The sequence below is a fragment of the Corapipo altera genome, unplaced genomic scaffold (assembly GCF_003945725.1).
Source record: "Corapipo altera isolate COAL_440 unplaced genomic scaffold, ASM394572v1 2b, whole genome shotgun sequence".
Lineage (NCBI taxonomy): Eukaryota > Metazoa > Chordata > Aves > Passeriformes > Pipridae > Corapipo > Corapipo altera.
The window spans coordinates 27889505-27907962 of NW_020884874.1; the positions used below are offsets into that span (position 1 = coordinate 27889505).

General features: G+C 38.2%; 1 protein-coding gene across 3 annotated transcripts in view; it reads right to left on the reverse strand.

Moving 5' to 3' along the window:
• Positions 1–18458, reverse strand: part of MTHFD1L (methylenetetrahydrofolate dehydrogenase (NADP+ dependent) 1 like) — a 142876-nt gene that overhangs the window by 85927 nt on the left and 38491 nt on the right. For all 3 annotated transcript variants that reach the window (XM_027634034.1, XM_027634036.1, XM_027634035.1), the window contains 3 exons: positions 14393–14533; positions 7715–7783; positions 1864–1975 (listed from right to left, as the gene is read on the reverse strand). In XM_027634034.1, coding sequence (XP_027489835.1) covers positions 1864–1975; positions 7715–7783; positions 14393–14533 — 322 coding nt within the window. The remainder of the gene's footprint in view (positions 1–1863; positions 1976–7714; positions 7784–14392; positions 14534–18458) is intronic.

Sequence of the window (18458 nt, forward strand, 5' to 3'; positions counted from 1 at the left end):
AAAATAAACAGACCCTTTAGTTGTACAACAGTAACGCTGTAAAAAACAACCCTTTCCCTCGACATAATCATGCATTTAAAAAAGGAAATGCAAACACATAACATGTGCCCAGACTACCTTGAAAAGCTCATGTTTCATCACCTTAACAGTAATGATCTATTTTCTTACACAGGTCAGCATTTTCCTAGCTACTCCAACCTCAACAGAAGAAGTGAGAGCAGAATACTGAATCAAACTTTTCCCAAGAACACTCTTTGCTAAAAAAATATTACACGCAACTATGCAACAATCTTTGCAAATTATATTGAATCAGAAGGGTAGAGGTTAGCAAAAACTGACTCTAAGAACTAATTTTGTTAAAAATATCCTAACAAGGATCTAAAAATCATTGTGTGAACTTTGCTATTCCATTTAAAAAAACCCAAGGATTTAAAAAAATTCAAGGCACAGAATGCTTAGGGAGATCAGAAACTTACTTCTACAGAGATAAACAAGTAAAATAGAAAATCAACAAGTACTGTTTAAAAAGAAGAAACTTTCAAGATAATTGAATAATAAAATTTCTACTTGTACACCCATTTTGTTGTTATTCAGAGAATACCAAAGTGACATATTTCTTTGGGATTTTTTCAAAGTCAATATGATCTACTACAGGTTTCAATCCTTTATTTTTACTTTGTTTTATTTAAATTTTTGTTACTTTTTAAGATTTCCTTCTCTATTTTTGTTCAGTAATCAATAACTTCTTATAAGAAACCTTTCTATTCTCAATCTGTAAATATATAGGTTGATTTGTATCATAACAAAAAGTACACACATTCTATAATAATGCAAACAACTCATCTTTTTTATGATTACCAATGAATTTAAATAGAACAGACTTTCTATTTTAAAAAACTTACTTTCAAGTTATTTGGTCCTCTTTATGTCATTTATAGCAATGCAAAGGTATGACATAAGCATATACATAAATGTTTCTCTACTAGTTTAAGTGTGCTAGCATTAGAAACCTCATGTTTCACTTTACTGCACCTCTTCAAGAGCACTGTTCACAGATACTCGAACTCCAGCTTTAGGACTAATGGCAGCCAATCTGGGTGTTCAAGACACAGAAGAGAGTGGTTGTAGCAGTGCAAAGTCATTACAACTGCAAAGCAGCAACACTCCTTTTATTTTATTAATTCTAAGGTTTAAACACACATGACAATTTTTAAAGCTAGTTCATTGTTCAGCCACAAGTTTTTTTTTGCCTGCAACCATAAGTTCTATATGTGTATTGCTGCTTGTCCAGGTTGAATTCCTAATATAAAAAGAATCTGCCCAGCCAAATGCTTTTATGGGAACTTAAGGGCCTCATGACAAGGTTTGACAATGCAGCTGGACCAACCTAATGGCTCACACCCATCAAAATGAGGCAGTATTACTCTTTCTTCAACCACCTTGCCTCTGCTGTTCTCTGCACTGGCTCATGGTCATCTGACTTCTTATTTGGCTGAGTCTGGTGAACTTGCAAAGGAATAATTCAGCAGGAAAAAAGAATGGTTTCTCTTGGTTATCAAGTGAGGTCAAATGGATACTAATACAACGAACAACAGGACAACTCTTTCAATACTATACAGTCATTTGACTGGTTCAGCCACCTTATAGAGTCTTGAACACGGTGATAGGATCACTTGAGACAAAGGGCAGGGTAAGAGAAGAAGTGCTTTTGGCTTTTTACACATTCATTTTAAGATTATTTTACGCTGATATTAATAATAAAGTAGAATTCTTACCTTTCATTGCTAATTTTTCCATTCACTTACATCACTGTTTGCCATTTTACCAACAAATCATAACAAAATAAACCAAATAATTACTTACCTACAAATCCTTTCTCTCCAACTAATTTAAGGGCAATTTTATCTGCCAAAACAGAAGAATTTCCATGTGCAATGTTAGCAAAAGGTCCAGCGTGAACGAATACTGGTGTTCCCTGAATAATAAAAAATATATTAATTAATTCAATGAATAGATGCCATGATTTAATCTCAGCCAGCAACTAAGCCCCACATTACACATTACTCACTTCTCCATCAGTGGGATGAGGGAGTGAATCGGAAGGGTAAAAGCTGAGAAAACTCATGGATTGAGATAAAGACAGTTTAATAGGTAAAGAAAAAGCTGCAAACACAAGCAAAGCAAAACAAGGAATTAATTCACTACTTCCCATGGGCAGGCAGGTCATCCCCAGGAAAGCAGGGCTCCATCACATGTAACGGTTACTTGGGAAGACAAATGCCATCACTCTAAATGTTCCTCCCTTCCTCCTTCTTCCAACAGTTTTATATGCTGAGCATGATACCACATAGCATGGGATATCCTTCTAGTCAGTTGGGGTCAGCTCTCCTGGCTGAGTCCCCTCCCAGCATTTTGTGCACCCCCAGCCTTCTTGCTGGGGTGAGAGGCAGAAAAGGCCTTGACTCTGTGTAAGCCCAGCTCAGCAATAACAAAAACATCCCTGTGTTACCAACACTGTCTCCAGCACAAATCCAGAACACAACCTCATACTGGTTAATGTGAAGAAAATTAAACCTATCCCAGCCCAAACCAGCACATTAGGTAAAAACCTCAATACTTCTGCAGACTAATCAACATGATATCTAAATCAAAGCACAAACAGGACAGAAGCGCTGTTAGACAGTTTAGGGGTTCTAGATACATCTCAGATGCTTCAGACCTCATTCACTGACAGGTCTAGATTTCAGAACCCGCTTCATTCATAGAAAGGTAACAGACAGTAGCTCAACCCATAGGTAACTTACACAACTTCTCCACTCAACCTTGTACTAAAACTTAAGTTTTACTTCTACTTTAATCCAGTATTTATGCTTCTGGCAATCAAATACATAAGACTGCAGTTTTCAGCTACCAGATTCAAATCCATAGGATTTATTCCAATTTATCTTCTATTAGTCACTAAATTTAATTTTAGTCTTCCAAGCCATAATTTCTTGCAGCATGCAATTACGGGGTTGGTCTTGCTAGATCCCAGAATGGGCATATGTGATGCACGGAAGCACAACTACAACCAGTGAGAGGGCAGCTGAGCCCATACTGTGGCAGCTGTGCAAAGAGAGGTGCCAGGAGAGTCTTCCACAACATTCCTTGTGCAACTGTGCTTCCAAGAGTTCATCCACGCAACATGAATAGGGAGGAAATTTAGACTGTAGGATCCATTGGTAGTCAAGAGGCCTCCTGCCACTAACTTAAAATCCAAACACACTGCTAAATCACTGGCATGGACAGATGCTCCTCTGGAGCTCTGAAATCCACCAGAAGAAAAGGAGGACCTATTAGAATGGGTTTTTTACATAAGCAATCCTGGCAGAAAAGTAAAGTCTAGGTACCAAAGAGAGTGAACTCTAGCAGGACCTCGGGAGCCTCAGGCACACGCTGGAACAGAGACAACAATGTCTTCTCAGGCCAGCTTTAGTGACTGTGTCAGTCCATCTGTCCTACTCTGCAGAGTGCCAGTTAGTTTTGCTGTGCTCTTAATAAACTATATTGAGAAACAAACAGATGCATTCTGCTGACTGTTTTCAGTACAGAAAATTTTATTATCCAAGTTTCAGTAAAAGAAAATAAACCCAGAATGTCAATAAATATCTGAAGTTATGTGGCCATTAGAAGGATGTTTATAATACTTATTACCATCCTTCTCTCATCTTTACTGTGAGTGGCACTTCAAACGTAATACAACAAACCATCCCAGAGCAGCCAGCCTGCAACTACAAAGAGTTGTCCCATAGAGCAGCTGCTCTGTTACTCATGGTATAAATAAATGCTAAACATTAAGGGATCAGTTGATGAGAGAACAAATCTGTCATGAGAAACATGGATAAACACTATGAAATCATGATGTACATTCCAAACAAAGTAATCTCAATTCTACAGCACTGGATATAAGTTCTACTAAAGTCTGCAGTTATTGTAGGTGGAGTGTCTCATATCTCTCATTTTGATATTTCACTGTCATTCCTGCATATAAACACTGTCAATCACTAATATTTTCAGGCAGCATTTCTGGTGACAGAGTAGCAGGGTTATGATGGAAAGTAACTCACCAAGAAATTGCTTTAAAAACCAGCAAATTAAAATGCACAGACACAAGTTGCCAGTTCAGTTCCATGCAGGACTGGCATTCGGTTATTTTTGATTTAGGACCTTCTGAACCTCTTCTCCAGTGCATGCAGACATACATATAAAGTTGGTGCAAATCTACTGAGTTGTTCTTTTCCCCTTTCACAGGCCCTTAGAAGCAACTCCTCAGACTTCCACAGCTTAACACAATTCCCTTCTACAGGCTCATGGCCAGATCACAGAGGAGTGCAGCTGTCTCTGCAATGGCTACTTCCAGGCGTTGCTACCCACAGACACTATGACTTACAAATTATGCTAAATCAAGTGTCAGTATCAGCTGGAAGTCACCCAGAAGTTATCTCCTCTGGCAGTTTTTTTGCCATTCCCCAAAACTAAAGTGATCTGAAAGACGTGCTTTGGTGAACAGTTTCACCCTACTTGCAGGACAGGTCCACAGTACATTCTGAGCTGCATTCGTGTTCTCTGTGTTGTCCTTACAGGGGACTTCAACTTGCCAGAAATCAGCTGGGAACATCACACAGCTGGCACAACCTGGGCCAGAAGATTCCTAAAAACCTAGACAACAACTTTATGGAACAGGTCCTAAGGGAGATGACTCAGAAAGATGCCCTCCTTGATCTGCTGTTTGTCAACGGAGTAGATCTTGTCAGAGAAGTGGAGATTGGTGGCTGTCTTGGCCACAGCGACCACAAGTGATCGAGTATAAAATCTCTGGAGGAAAAATACCAGCAAAACCTCAACTCTGGACATGAGGAGAAGCAGACTTCAGGCTGCTCAGTGAATTAGTAAGGAAGGTCCCCTGGGAAAATGTTTTTGCAGGCGCTGGGGCCAATCACTGCTGGTCACTTTTCAAACATCACCTCCAAAGGCAGGGAGGCCCTGCAGAGAGACCTTGAGAAATTAGAGGGCTGGGCAATCACCAACCATATGAAGCTCAACAAGGGAAAATGCTGGATTCTGCACGTGGGACAGGGTAACCCTGGATGTACATACAGACTGGGGAATAAGATGCTGGAAAGCAGTGCCACAGAAAGGGACCTGGGGGTCCTGATCACTGGCAAGTTGAATGGGAGTCAGCAGTGCCTTGGCAGCCAGGAGGGCCAAACATGTCCTGGGGGGCATCAGGCAAAGCATCACCAGTCAGTCGAGGGAGGGGATTGTCCTGCTCTGCTCTGCACTGGTGTGGCCTCAGCTGGAATATTGTGTGCAGGTTTGGGCACCACAGTATAGCAAAGATATTAAGCTATCAGAGAGTGTCTGAAAGAGGGCATAAAGACGGTGAAGGGCCTTGAGGGGAAGCCGTATGAGGAGTGGCTGAGGTCACTTGGTCTGTTCAGTCTGGAGAAGAGGAGACTGCGGGGAGACCTCACTGCAGTTACAACTTCCTTGTGAGAGGAAGAGGAGGGACAGGCACCGATCTCTTCTCTGTGGTGGCCAGTGACAGGATGCGAAGGAATGGCCTAAACTGTGTCAGGAGAGGTGTAGGTTTGATATTCGGAAGGTACTTCACCCTTAGGCTCTAAACGCACAAACGGATCACTACAGAACATTCAAGTGTGCAGCGCACAGTATCCTCCTTATTCCCTTTTTTTTTCGTTTTAACTGAAGCTATTAAAATTAGCACCTCTCAAATCTATTCAGATGAATAACTAAAAATAATAAGAGGTATTTAGTCACAAAATGGAATATGACACAAGCTTGAGGCCCAAGAGCAGCAGTAACAGCACAGGCAGTAACAGAATAGGTCACTGCATCTCTACACAAGAGCAATGACACAGTCCAATAGGACATCAGCCAAAGCACAGCACCATCTTGGAGAACATTTACGTAAGCTGAAGATCTCCATTCCTGGATAGGTGACTCATATTAGCCTGAAAGCCAACAGGTATTCAAAAAGTAACAAAAAATCATCTTTAAGACTCAAATTGAAGGACCGGAGCATGAAGCAATCTTCTGAGCTGCTTTAGTTTGCTGTTTTAAAAATAACTTTATGAGACAATTTTGGGGAAAAATATATCTTTGGGTACTGTGGTCAGGGTCCTGCTAACAAGCAATAGTGTTTGATGAAAGTTGGCAGATGTTTCAGCCATAGCATAGATTAGACTAGAAAAGAATACCACATAAAAGGCAGGAATTATATTGCATAGAAATGTGAATATAAAGAAATGCAGTGAAAAAAGAAATGTATGCAAGTCCCAGAACCAAATGCCTATCAATCAAAAGAAACCCTTCTGACATTTATAATTGTCCTTTAGAACGTTGCAACAAAACCACATTATTTTCTAACAGATATGCAAAGTGCAAGTAGAGTGACACAGACTAAACAGTCAGAATCAAAGCTACATTGTCAGTGACGCTTATCACACACAAGGTTATCCAAGTGGTGACTTAATACACAGTTCTGGCCATGACATTCTTGATCCTACGTGACCTCCAGTTTCTGCTATTGGATGTTATATTGAATTCTGACACACACATACATTCTTCATACAGCCACATGAAAGAACAGATCTTCTTTGCAGGAGAAAATAATTAGATGGTTATAATAACATAGACTTAAATTCTATTTTTCTAAATCTTCCCCAAGAGCAGGAATTTGACCCCATCTAAACACAAAAGCAAAAAGGTAGTTATCACATTGTCATGTTTTAGAAAATGAGACATTTTTGCTAATCAGCAATTGAACTCATGTATTTCTACATTCTTTAACTTTTCACCACACCAGGAATGTTCCAGCTATGTAATTTTTATGGTCAAACTTTCAAAAATACAAACTAATTTTTCTCCAAGTGCATTTTTCAAATCTGCTTTATTATTTCCTCATTTTTCTTTTTCTCCCTCTAAACTTGAATGTTGCTCATCAGTCAACTTCCCATGGAAAAGGCAATACTAGACTGCCCAGACACAAAGTTAGTTGTACTAATTCTGCATTCTTTAAGCTGTTGGAAGACAGCTCACTAGGGTAAGTGTAAACCATTCCTGTCATAGCCCAGCAAAGCTTTGTTTAGTCCCTGAAGGCACTATGGCAATATTAGGTGGCTGGGAGCCATCTTTTGAAAAAACATAAACAGGTAAAAGCACTCTCCTGTGTCTATGAATGGCACAAACTGTGATACAGACTAGAATGGCCGCAGCAAAGCATCTACTTCCCACACAAAATGCTGGGCTGTGGGAATCATCATGGGAACAATCATACAAAAAAAATACATAAGAAGTAAACTTCCCCAGAAGAACAAGGTGGGAAACAGTAGTAAGTCTATGACTCAGAAGACCAGCTTGCCTTCCAGTGGGCTCAGAAGCAGTTCAACAGTGCACTGCAGCTTGCTTGCAACACTAGGTGAAATTATGATTATAGTCAGAGTCTCAAAGAAAGGAAGAAAACCACCACAAAGGTATAAATACAGATAGAGTTGATTAGTTAACATAAACAAATGAACATTTGCTAGAATGCCTTTATGGATCTGACCCAGGTTTGAACCTTGAAAGTTAAGCACAGTCACTGAAGAGAAGCACGATCAGCACAATATGGAACTTGAAAGTCGGAGCAGGGCAGGCATCATAAGCCACTCACCTCTAACGTCTGCATTAGCGTGGGCTTAATTGCATCTTTCATCAAAACTGCCAAAGCACCTGTTACTCCCTAAAAAACAAAAGAGTGAACATTTTAGGGAAGTCAGTTCTAAGGTGCAACATTTTCAAGCTACACTTAAGCTTACAGTTGAAGTTCAAGAGAAAAAGAAAAGTGTGCTCATAAACTATAAAGGATAAGCAGTGTTACAGTGCTGCATAAAGAATTTATTTAGATATTACCTTAAGACTTCTAAGATACGGTATTTACAGAATGTGTCAGAAACAATAATGATTTTGTTCTGAATACACTTAAAAGGTAGCAGGTAATTATTTGTCCTATTTCATGGAGAGACCAGAAACAGTTATTAAGTGACGAGCAGGAGGACACTCAAGGTAACAAAAGATGAAGTGGAAGTAAAGGCCACTGAGAGATGAGAAAGTAAGAAAGCAATAACTTGCTAAAACTGCCTAAAGAAATGACATATGTATGTCTTCCATGACAGAATCAATAGCATGAATCAATAGCTACCAACAACTAGAAAGGATATTTTTCAAGACTTGTACAAATATACACATAACAGACACAGGATGAAAGTAGAGTTTACTAGGGGTAGATAATGAATACATCATAAGATAAAAAGTTAGAGGTGCCTGATGTCATAATAAGAGCACAAAAGGAGCTGAGCGAATTGCTGCATTTTGGTCGCAAGAAATCTTACTCCTCCCTAAAAATTTTGTTGGAAGTATAAATATCACACTGACTGACTTTAAAATCAATAAAAGTCATGACATCCCTCTGTACTAAAATTCAATGCCCATTTAGAAAAAAAAAGGGCTACAGGGTGTGCACATCACTATCAGACTATATGTGGAGTGCTGTCTATAAACCACCAGCATATGTTCAAATTTCTTCCTAAATTACTTTGATTTCGAGATGATGTGTTTTGTTTTGAAAGAACTAGATCATGGTTCAAAGAAACCGCAGTAATGTTATAAAGAGTGGCTCATGGACTTGCCAGAGGAAACAAAAAATGAATTTAATATTTTTTTGTATTGAAAAGAAACATTAAAAGCAAACAAAAATCCTAGTTGCTGTAAATTGTTTAAAATGAAGGTTGAAAAACATGGGTACTTTATCTGAGTAGCCTATTAAGGCATGAACAAAAATATTCAAATAAAGAAGAGTAATGAAAATAGTTCCTATATAATTCTCAACACAGTTTCTATCAACTAATCCAAAATTTGAACAATCAAAGTCTGTGTGAAAATTTTGATGTCAAACAGATAAGAGACATAAAAGTATGTGGTGATTATATAAGTAAAGTATTGCATAAAATTAAATTTTCCACTCTTTGAGCATCACATCTGAGCATGGACTTCAGAGGAAAATGAAGCAGAATATTTGGCCTTGGATATAACTGAATTGAAACCTAAATAGTAGAACTGGTTTCTACTAAGGCATAGTAAGTGTTTCCTTGGAGGACTATAAAGGAGAGAGAAAAGGGGAAGATTTTTCTTCTCTCTCTGCATCTCCCACTATCTACAAAACCCAGTAGATCCACAGAGACATAATATGAGAAATTGGTAGCAAAACAATACAGTTTTTCATCTTTCAAATTAGCAAAAAACTAGATTGCTGTTCCTTAATAAGTTAATTTTAGAAGCTAGGATTGAAACACAAGGAAACATAAGCATGCCCGCTCTGTCATAATGTGTGAGGTTCCATCACTTCTATAGAAGCAGCCTGGTGCTATGCTGTTTATATACCCAAATACTCTTATTTCTAAAAAAAAACCAGTCAAATGGAAAACTTTACATCAGATTTTTCGACTGGTTGACAGCAAGGATAACTACCTGAACAGCCACAGATCACCCCTAAATGATAAATGTTAATTCACGCCAACTGTAGCCACCAGACCACTCAAAGTAAGCATGCAAACATCTATCTGCTGACCTGAGACACTGCGACTGGAAAGAAGACTTAAGGGATGGGGAAGTAAAAAATAAAATCAGGACACTTCTTCCCCAGCCTCCTCTCCTGCCCCTTCTAGATAATAAAGGGTCAAATCCTGCCTCCTTTGCTTTCTGATAGTTCTTCACCAATCTGACAAAAATAATGAAGTAATCCAAATACTTCCTCTGCATTTTAACTTTTTTGGAGATATTAGCTATGCATTATTTGGGAAATACTAGATATGCATTCTGGACACAACAACTTATTCTATCTGAAGTTGAAAAGAAAGAAAAAAAAGATGCAAATACTCCAATTGGCACACCTCATGTCTATCTGCCATCCGTGGTTCTTAAACAGGTTTGGTGTCGACCGCAGTCCTTAAAAGCTAAACAAAGTTTTCCTACCTATCTGACATGACTCTGTGAGAATAAAGTTTTCATTTCTTCATATCCTCAATCCTCCAAGTATCTAGTAAATTCCTCCAGGTCACTCCAAGTCCTGGATGTGATTCTCAAAGCTATTCAGGGAATCAGGTTCCCATTTCCAATTCAGAAAACGAATTTTTTATAAAAGAATTTTATAAAAGAATTAGAGGCTTAGAGACTTACACACCAATTAAGCATGTGACAGCCCAAGGATCACTATCTTTCCACTAACTCACTGTCAGAATCAAATGTATACAGACACCCAACATTTCTGGATTTCCTCCTGGAAATGATCCCAAGTACTTCTGAAAATAATACTCCTTCCATCTATCCACCAGCCATCGGGGTAGGTATGCTCCACCGGACAGCAAAGATCATAGAGCACAAAAAAAATTATACATATGACACAGAAAAGGCAAACTTAGATGAAAAACCAAAATACTTTTAAAGAAACTTCCAGTGGAGCAGTCTCTGAAGTCTGTCAAGAGTGGAAATGAAAGCCAGTAGTAAATGACAAGGAAGGTGATTGAAAGCAACTACTGTGACTGAAGTTACACAGACTGAACGGTAGAGAAAAACCCTTTTCTTTATAAGAAAAATAATGAAGTACCTGTAACTTACCTCCATTTGAAACTACACTGTCTAACAAAATAATATTTTCTGCAATTTCAGTTCTGTAAAGAACTAAACCTAAAACCATAATCTGAGAAGAACTGCAACGCCTTTTATTTGCAGTGAACTATGTACACAATGTTTCTGATGAACCAGGGAATAAAATCTCTCCAGTTGACAGTTCATTTATAAAAGTAAATATGGAGTTGGGTTTTTTCGGTCCTGTAATTACTGAAATCTAATGGTATGGCATGGAAAGTAAGCTAAGAAGTCTTATTTAAAAAAAATAGTGATATATTTATTTAATATTTTTCATAGCTGCTGAAATACTGATCTAGGGCACACATACCCATTTAGTGTCCCATAAAGATATGGCATGTGTCCATCAGAATTCTACCTCACTGTAAAAGCCAAAAAGCAATTAAGTCTTCAAAATACTGTACAATGAGCACCACATTTTGGCAAAGACTTCTGCATATTCCATTACAGAGGATAGACATTTAATCCATTACTCTTGTGGAAGGACTCTTCTCAATTCATGGAATATTCAATTTATCTTTTTTTCTATTACTCCTAGCCCATCTCCTCATATGGTTTATATCTGCCAATGTGTATTTTAGGTTTTACTATTGTATTATTATAAATACATTGCATATAAAGTCAAAATTTAGAGGAATTGTGTTTTTGTGAAATACTTTGTGTGTATATCTGGAAACAAATCATGGAGAAGGGTTTAGTGGTTTTGCTCCACATAGATTCCAAAGAACTACTGTCAAACATTTAAACTTGCATAAATTCAATCTGTATAGGATATATAAGACATGAATCCCAGAATTTTTTTCAGTAACATGTAGGATTGACCCATTATTCAGGTTGTGTGGTACTTCCCATGACAAAGCTGCCTTTAAAATTTCTTAAAACTATATGCAATTGCAGTTCTTTGGGCTACAATGTTCCATGTCAAGGGACTATAACAGATTCAAGCTTTTAAACTCGATTCTGTTTTACAAAAATTTAAGTCAAAATTACTGAACTTGAATTGAGAGCATTCTAAAACATTTTATATTGTTTTTCCTATGTTTGGTTGTCTTGAGATCTTTCCTTTCTGAGCTATAAAGCTTTACCTCCTCTCTGACACTGACTTGAAAGGAGGATGAAAATTCAGGGGGAGAATCGCTTCACATCAAACCTCTTGACACATACGAAAATCTGCTCAAGATATAATCCTTGGATTCTACCAACACAGGCAGGGGGAACAGACACTGAGCTAAAAGTCTAGAAACAGTAGGTTTAGTTGCAAGCTGTTCCAACAGACTGACCACCTGTGGGAACAAATCAGCAACAGAGATGAAATGTTATGCAACAGAACAGAAATTTATCTTCCTCATACATATGAATTATGGCACAGTATAGTCTTTGATTATACTTCTCCTGCTGTTGTTTCCAGATGATTCAACTTTATACAGTACAGTTTCACAGTGCAATACAGATAGTAACTGCAGTACAGTTATTCATAAGCTCTCTCCCATTGTACAACGTAAACAGTATTTAATTTGATAAAGAAATTTTAGAAAACCTGCTACTAATTTCCTATTTTGACATTTTTTAAATGTCAACACCAGAGCATCTGACTTCTTCACCAATATTAATAAATCTGCAGAAATCAACAATCTTTTCTGTTTTCAGAAGAGAAACCTGCACACACAAGAATCAAACTCAAAAGTATTCACCCATTTTGGATGCTTGACCTGAAACATCATGAAATAATTTCTCCTGGTTCAAAGTTCTTGATGAAGTTTCACTCTTTCCACAATTTTCAGCTGTTTAGGTCCCTAGTATTAAACCAGATTGAGGAATGTGTAACTCCTTCCGTACTGTAAGAATCAGTTTGTATGGACACAGCATCACACAAGTTTTGCAAAAAATCACAGGAATAGAATTCAGTTCTCCAAAGGGCCTTAATCATTATATCATGTTCCTATTATTCCCATAGTTCTCATACTCATTTGTAACACACTGCAGAACAAAGGAGTTGGAGTTTCTGCACTGCACAATCATGACATGCACCCAAGTCCTCCCTGTGCATGGTATTGGAGACTGTCCAGAAGAATTAGAAAGCAGCAGCATAGTGCAGATGCTCATAACATATATCCTTCAGATTGTGATGATTTTTTTTTCCTGTGCAGTTCTTCTGTTGTATAATACAGAACACTGCTTTAAAGAACAACTAGAAACACATGTTCAGCACAAGTAACACTATCAAATTATTGAGATGCTAAGCATAGAAAGTTTGTTTTAAAAAAGGCCAAAGAAAACCAAATTAGTAGCAGACATTTTGCTGAGCCCTACTTTCATTTTAGGGACACTGTGAAAAATTTTTAAAGTTCTTTTCCCTCTACAGAAAAGCAAATGCTGATTAGCATTAAGTGGTTGAAGGCAGGTTAAATATTTTGCAGTATTAATATATTAAACATATATATCTTAAATACTTCTTTATACAAAAGCAGTGTCAAGATAAAGGACATGCATTTCAAATGCAGTTTTAATTCTAACACTGAATTATGCATATGCCTTATAACGTAACTGATTTCCACTCCCCTCAATTTGGCCAAGACAAAGTAATACAAATAAAAAGGAAAAGCAACACATCAACAGCTGGAATGTTATATGTAGTTCTTCACATCTCCTGCATAACTGAGAATAGTTGATTTGCTTTGAATTTTAACTATGACTTTACTCAGAAATTTTTAACCTTATTTTTAATCCCACAAGCTAAATACTACTTTTTCATTTCCTTATTAAAATGGAATCCATTAAGGTTGTGAAGGTGTCCCTGAGTTGTGGATTTGCTATCTTTGCTGACAAGACAAGATACTCATTACTTTACTCATTCTAAAAATACAGTTTTGTGTAGATGTTCACAAAAAAGGTAAAAACAGGAAAAAATACACATTGTCTGTGCAATACCAGTAGCCATTACCAATGGGCTGGCATAAGACTACTCCTGGCATACAGTTGATTGCAAATGTTAACTGGCTGCACCAGAACCAGCCATACACAACCACGTGTGAGCCTCCAGCCACTGTTCAATGACTCACAGCCTGGCTACAAGGGCTAGAATGTGATTTAAAGAAAAAACATACTGACTTCTTTCAGAAACTTAAGTAGGAAATGAGGAAACAGCAACTAATGAAGGTAAGGAAGAAAAAAACCAAAAATTTATTGATCTAAAGAGTTAACCTAAGCAATATGAGCAACCTTTGAATTAAGAACAGCTTGTTTCCATTCTGATTTAGTGGTATAGGCATTCAACGTGGTAACTATCATTGCAACATCTGAGCAGACTCCTCAAGCACAGTAGCAAACATTATCAGCTCTCTCAAATAAGAATCTGCACTTCGACTCCCTCCAGCACCAAAGCTGTTTGCCTTAAGAATTGCAGAAAACGATCCAAGTAGGTTATGGAGACCAGAGACTTCCTGAATCAGATGTTACCAGAGTTGCAGAAATGAGTTCTACATCTTGTTCTCATTGCAAGCAGGTTTTGGTCCAGAAGATGATCTTTCTTTGATATCTGACTGTGCTGTTCAAAGCAAAATCCTTGGCATGCACCTGCCTTTTTAATGATTCAAGAGGCAAAACAAACACATCTGAGGTTATTCACAGGTCTCTACAGCACTGAACATACCAAATCCTCCGTTGTAACCGGTTCTCCTTTCTTGCCATTAGCCACCACCATTTTCCCCAGTCTCTCTTTCATATCTTGAAGGCTGGTGGTAAGCGCCAGGATGGCCATAATTTCACTTGCAACAGCAATATCAAACTGAGTCTGTAAAGTAGAAATGAGAATCAAGAATCAAATCACAGTCACCTTAAATACTCACAGGGGGTCATCCGGAATAAATTCAGGAAAGATAAATTTCACATTGGAATTCAAACAAGTTCTAAATTGTAACCTACAGCTTTTGAGATTACTCAGACTACAGTAACTTGTACATACAGACTGAGGAATGAGATGCTGGAAAGCAGTGTCATGGAAAGGGACCTCGGAGTCCCGATCGACAGCAAGTCAAATGGGAGTCAGCAGTGCCCTGGCAGCCAGGAGGGCCAACCGTGTCCGGGGGGGCATCAGGCAAAGCATCACCAGTCAGTCAAGGGTGGGGATTGTCCTGCTCTGCTCTGCACTGGTGTGGCCTCAGCTGGAATATTGTGTGCAGGTTTGGGCACCACAGTATAGCAAAGATATTAAGCTATCAGAGAGTGTCTGAAAGAGGGTAACAAAGATGGTGAAGGGCCTTGAGGGGAAGCTGTATGAGGAGAGGCTGAGGTCACTTGGTCTGTTCAGTCTGGAGAAGAGGAGACTGCGGGGAGACCTCATTGCAGTTACAACTTCCTTGTGAGGGGAAGAGGAGGGACAGGTACTGATCTCTTTTCTGTGGTGGCCAGTGACAGGATCCGAGGGAATGGCCTGAAATTGTGTCAGGGGAAGTTTAGGTTTTATAGTAGGAAGATATTTCACCCAGAGGGTGGTTGGGTACTGGAACAGGTTCCCCAGGGAAGTGGTCACAGCACCTAGCCTTCCAGAAATCAAGAAGCATTTGGATGATCCTTTCAGGGACATGGTGTGACTCTTGGGGTTGTCCTGTGCAGGGTCAATAGCTGGACTTCAATGGGTCCCTTTCAGCTCAGGATATTGTATGATTCTGTGAACTTCACACATCTTATATTCCCTCATTAATGTTCTCCATAACACTCCATTTACTTGAGGAGCAGTCTATCAGACTGCTTAGCCCCTTGCCTCACATTATCCTTAGAGAAGCTCCCTGAAGGACCAAGATTTTTTTCGTGTGGTAAAAAAAGAAAATCACCATATGTGTTTTGAGCTTTACAGGCATGAACAAAGCATTTTACAGGGTTTTTTTTGTTTTGTTTTAACTATTTTTTTCCCCTGTAACGATCTCCAAAAGCTTTTTATTCTGGTTTCAAAAACATTCTTGTTACATTTGATCATTTTTTTTCTACATAGACTCAAAATTTAGAGTCTACACTGCTAGGTCTTGTGCTTGACCTATGAAAATGTTAGATATATATCTCTGCCCCATTTTTTTTTTCTCAGTGAACAAATACAGAAGTTAAAAAATGCCAAGAACTATATGTGGCATCAGTTCTATTACTCTTGTAGATATATATTCATCCTGTGCAGCATTTCAGTACTTATATGATAAGCAATAGTATTTATTTTTCTTTAAGAACTTACAGTATACAATAGTAGTATTTGTGCTAATTTACTATTAGTCAAGCTCAGGTCGCATGCTGTCAGAATATAAACAGAGAAGAAAGGAAAAGTCACTAATGTATTGCATGACAGGAAAGCAATGTTGGCATGGATCAAGAACTGCAATTTCTTTAGCAATCTTTCAATCTCTAACAATTAAAGTCTATACAAAAATTTAGTCGTTGACATCCTACTGCTATCTATGTAAGAAAAAAGCCCCAGGACTGTTTCTGTTAGACCTCTACCAGATGCATCCTATACATGTGTCTGACTATTACCAGAGGAATCTGTTTAAATTGAGGGCTTTGCCTGTTTCTAAGAAGCACCTACATATAGAATTGTTCAACATATATCCACCACTCCTATCCATTTGCTTTAAGAGCTTCTGCCCTTTTTTAACCTATGTTCCCGCTTTTAGATTTTGTCTTGACAGCCCAGAGCATCCCTGTTCAGGCTGACCTATATGTACCTGTATGTTTAGTTAAAACTTCTGAAGATACCTGATCACTTTTCTGTATTGGGCACAGGCAGGGAGACATACATACCACAGAAAAGAAAAGTAAATTTCAGTTTGGGATTCAAATGAAATGCTGAAGTTACAAAGTAGATTTTCTGTATTCTCTGGAAGCAGTTCTATATGCAATGAACATTGTTGGCATTGTGATGATGGATACTACTATCTTTTCTGAAGTAGAGAATGTCCTCAGTAAGTCATTGTAGCATATGTAAGACAAGAAATAAGCCTGAAAAATCTATGCCCAACCTGCATGAACATAGTCTATCTTTATCAGGACCCCCCCTAAAAGTTTTTATAATCATTGATTCTATATAAACCTAAAAGGATGGGAAAAACAATCCCAAGTAGATGCTCAAAGAGTGACATAAAATTTAATGGAAAAAACAGGCACAAAACCCAGTGGTAGCAGGTGCTATTTTAACTCTAATAACCTTTAGACGCCTATGAAGTGCTGACAGAAGCCTTAGCTGTAAAGTCAGTTTTCTATTGATGAAAGGATCCACCCACATGGATTCAATTGCAGGATCAAGGGCATCAGTCATGTAATACTCTTTAGAAACCACAGCATCCCTGTTCATTAAAATTCAGACTTTTGTGCCTGCTGTGCGTTGCCATTTTACACAGGTGTAATTGATTTTAGGAGTGCTAGAACATCACCCCAAATATTTATAAAATGCATCTGTTAACTATGAAGTCCTGTTTTCTCTGGATCTCTGGCTAGGCTCTGAAATGAGTTTGCCTAACTGTTAACTATTTCTTGAGTCACTAAGTCCATGTTAAAATGTGAATGGATATGCATTAGTCCAACATATCAATATTGAAAGCATTAATTTTAGCCCAAACAGTACAGAAGTAACATTTGACAGCCATATGTAAACTAGAACTCATTAATAAAATAGCCCACGTTTAACTCAGCAGTACAATTATGGTGGTAAAATGCTGCACATCATCATCATCATGGCTGGGCTTTGCGAACGAAGATTTGGGAAGGGCTCTACCCACGTTTGTTGCAAGCGCGTTGGTGGTTGAAAAAGCCAATACGAGATAGGCATGTCCGGTTGCAAAAGGCACAACAGAAAGACTCCTTAGGTGGTAAGACTCCTTAGATAGTAAAAATGCTGCACAATAAGGCTGGCAAAACCTGGCTTAAAGCTTATAATCACATTGAGTCACTGAAACAAATCTAAATGTATGAAAAGGCCTCAGGTGTTGAAGGAACTCATACCAAGTATAATATTTTGTAGTCCAAGCCCATTATCAGACAAGAGTATTAGCTAATACTGAGTTTCCTGTAAGCTATAGACAGAAAAATTTCTATTCTATGTGTTCAAAATCAAAACAAGCAGGTATTTCTAGCGGAAGTTGTCCCTGCTTATGGCAAAGGGGTTGGAACTAGATGATCTTTAAGGTCCCTTCCAACCCCAACCACTCTAGGATTTTACGATTCCTCTTTGAAGTTGTTCTCTCCAATTTGACTGCTTTACCTGCTGAGATGAGCAAAAAAAATAGCACTATGTTTTGGTCTCTATTTAGGCACAAGGCCTAGAAGAGGTCTGAAATGATAAAGAAAAATTAAAGCTAGGATTTCCAAAATGCGTGAAAGCCTTATCTCTGCCACAAGAGCTATTCACATCAAAACAGCAAACCCTCATGAGTTTCATGATCCAGAATATTAGATTACAAGATCTTCATCGAATTAGGAGCAACTCAATACGGTCACAACGAGTTTGTTCCACCTGACACTGCTATCCCATACTTTACTGTTTCAGAAAAGGATTTATCTACATGACACCAGAATACTTCTTCAGATGGTGTTAGAAAAATCTGGCTTTCAATTTATCAGTAAGTTCTTCAATAAATTTCCAGAAGTTTTTAGACAGTAACATAGGTTAGCTTTTTACACCAACGAAAAGTATGCATATACTCATTTGCTGAACTATCCCTTAAAGCCCACATAGTAAA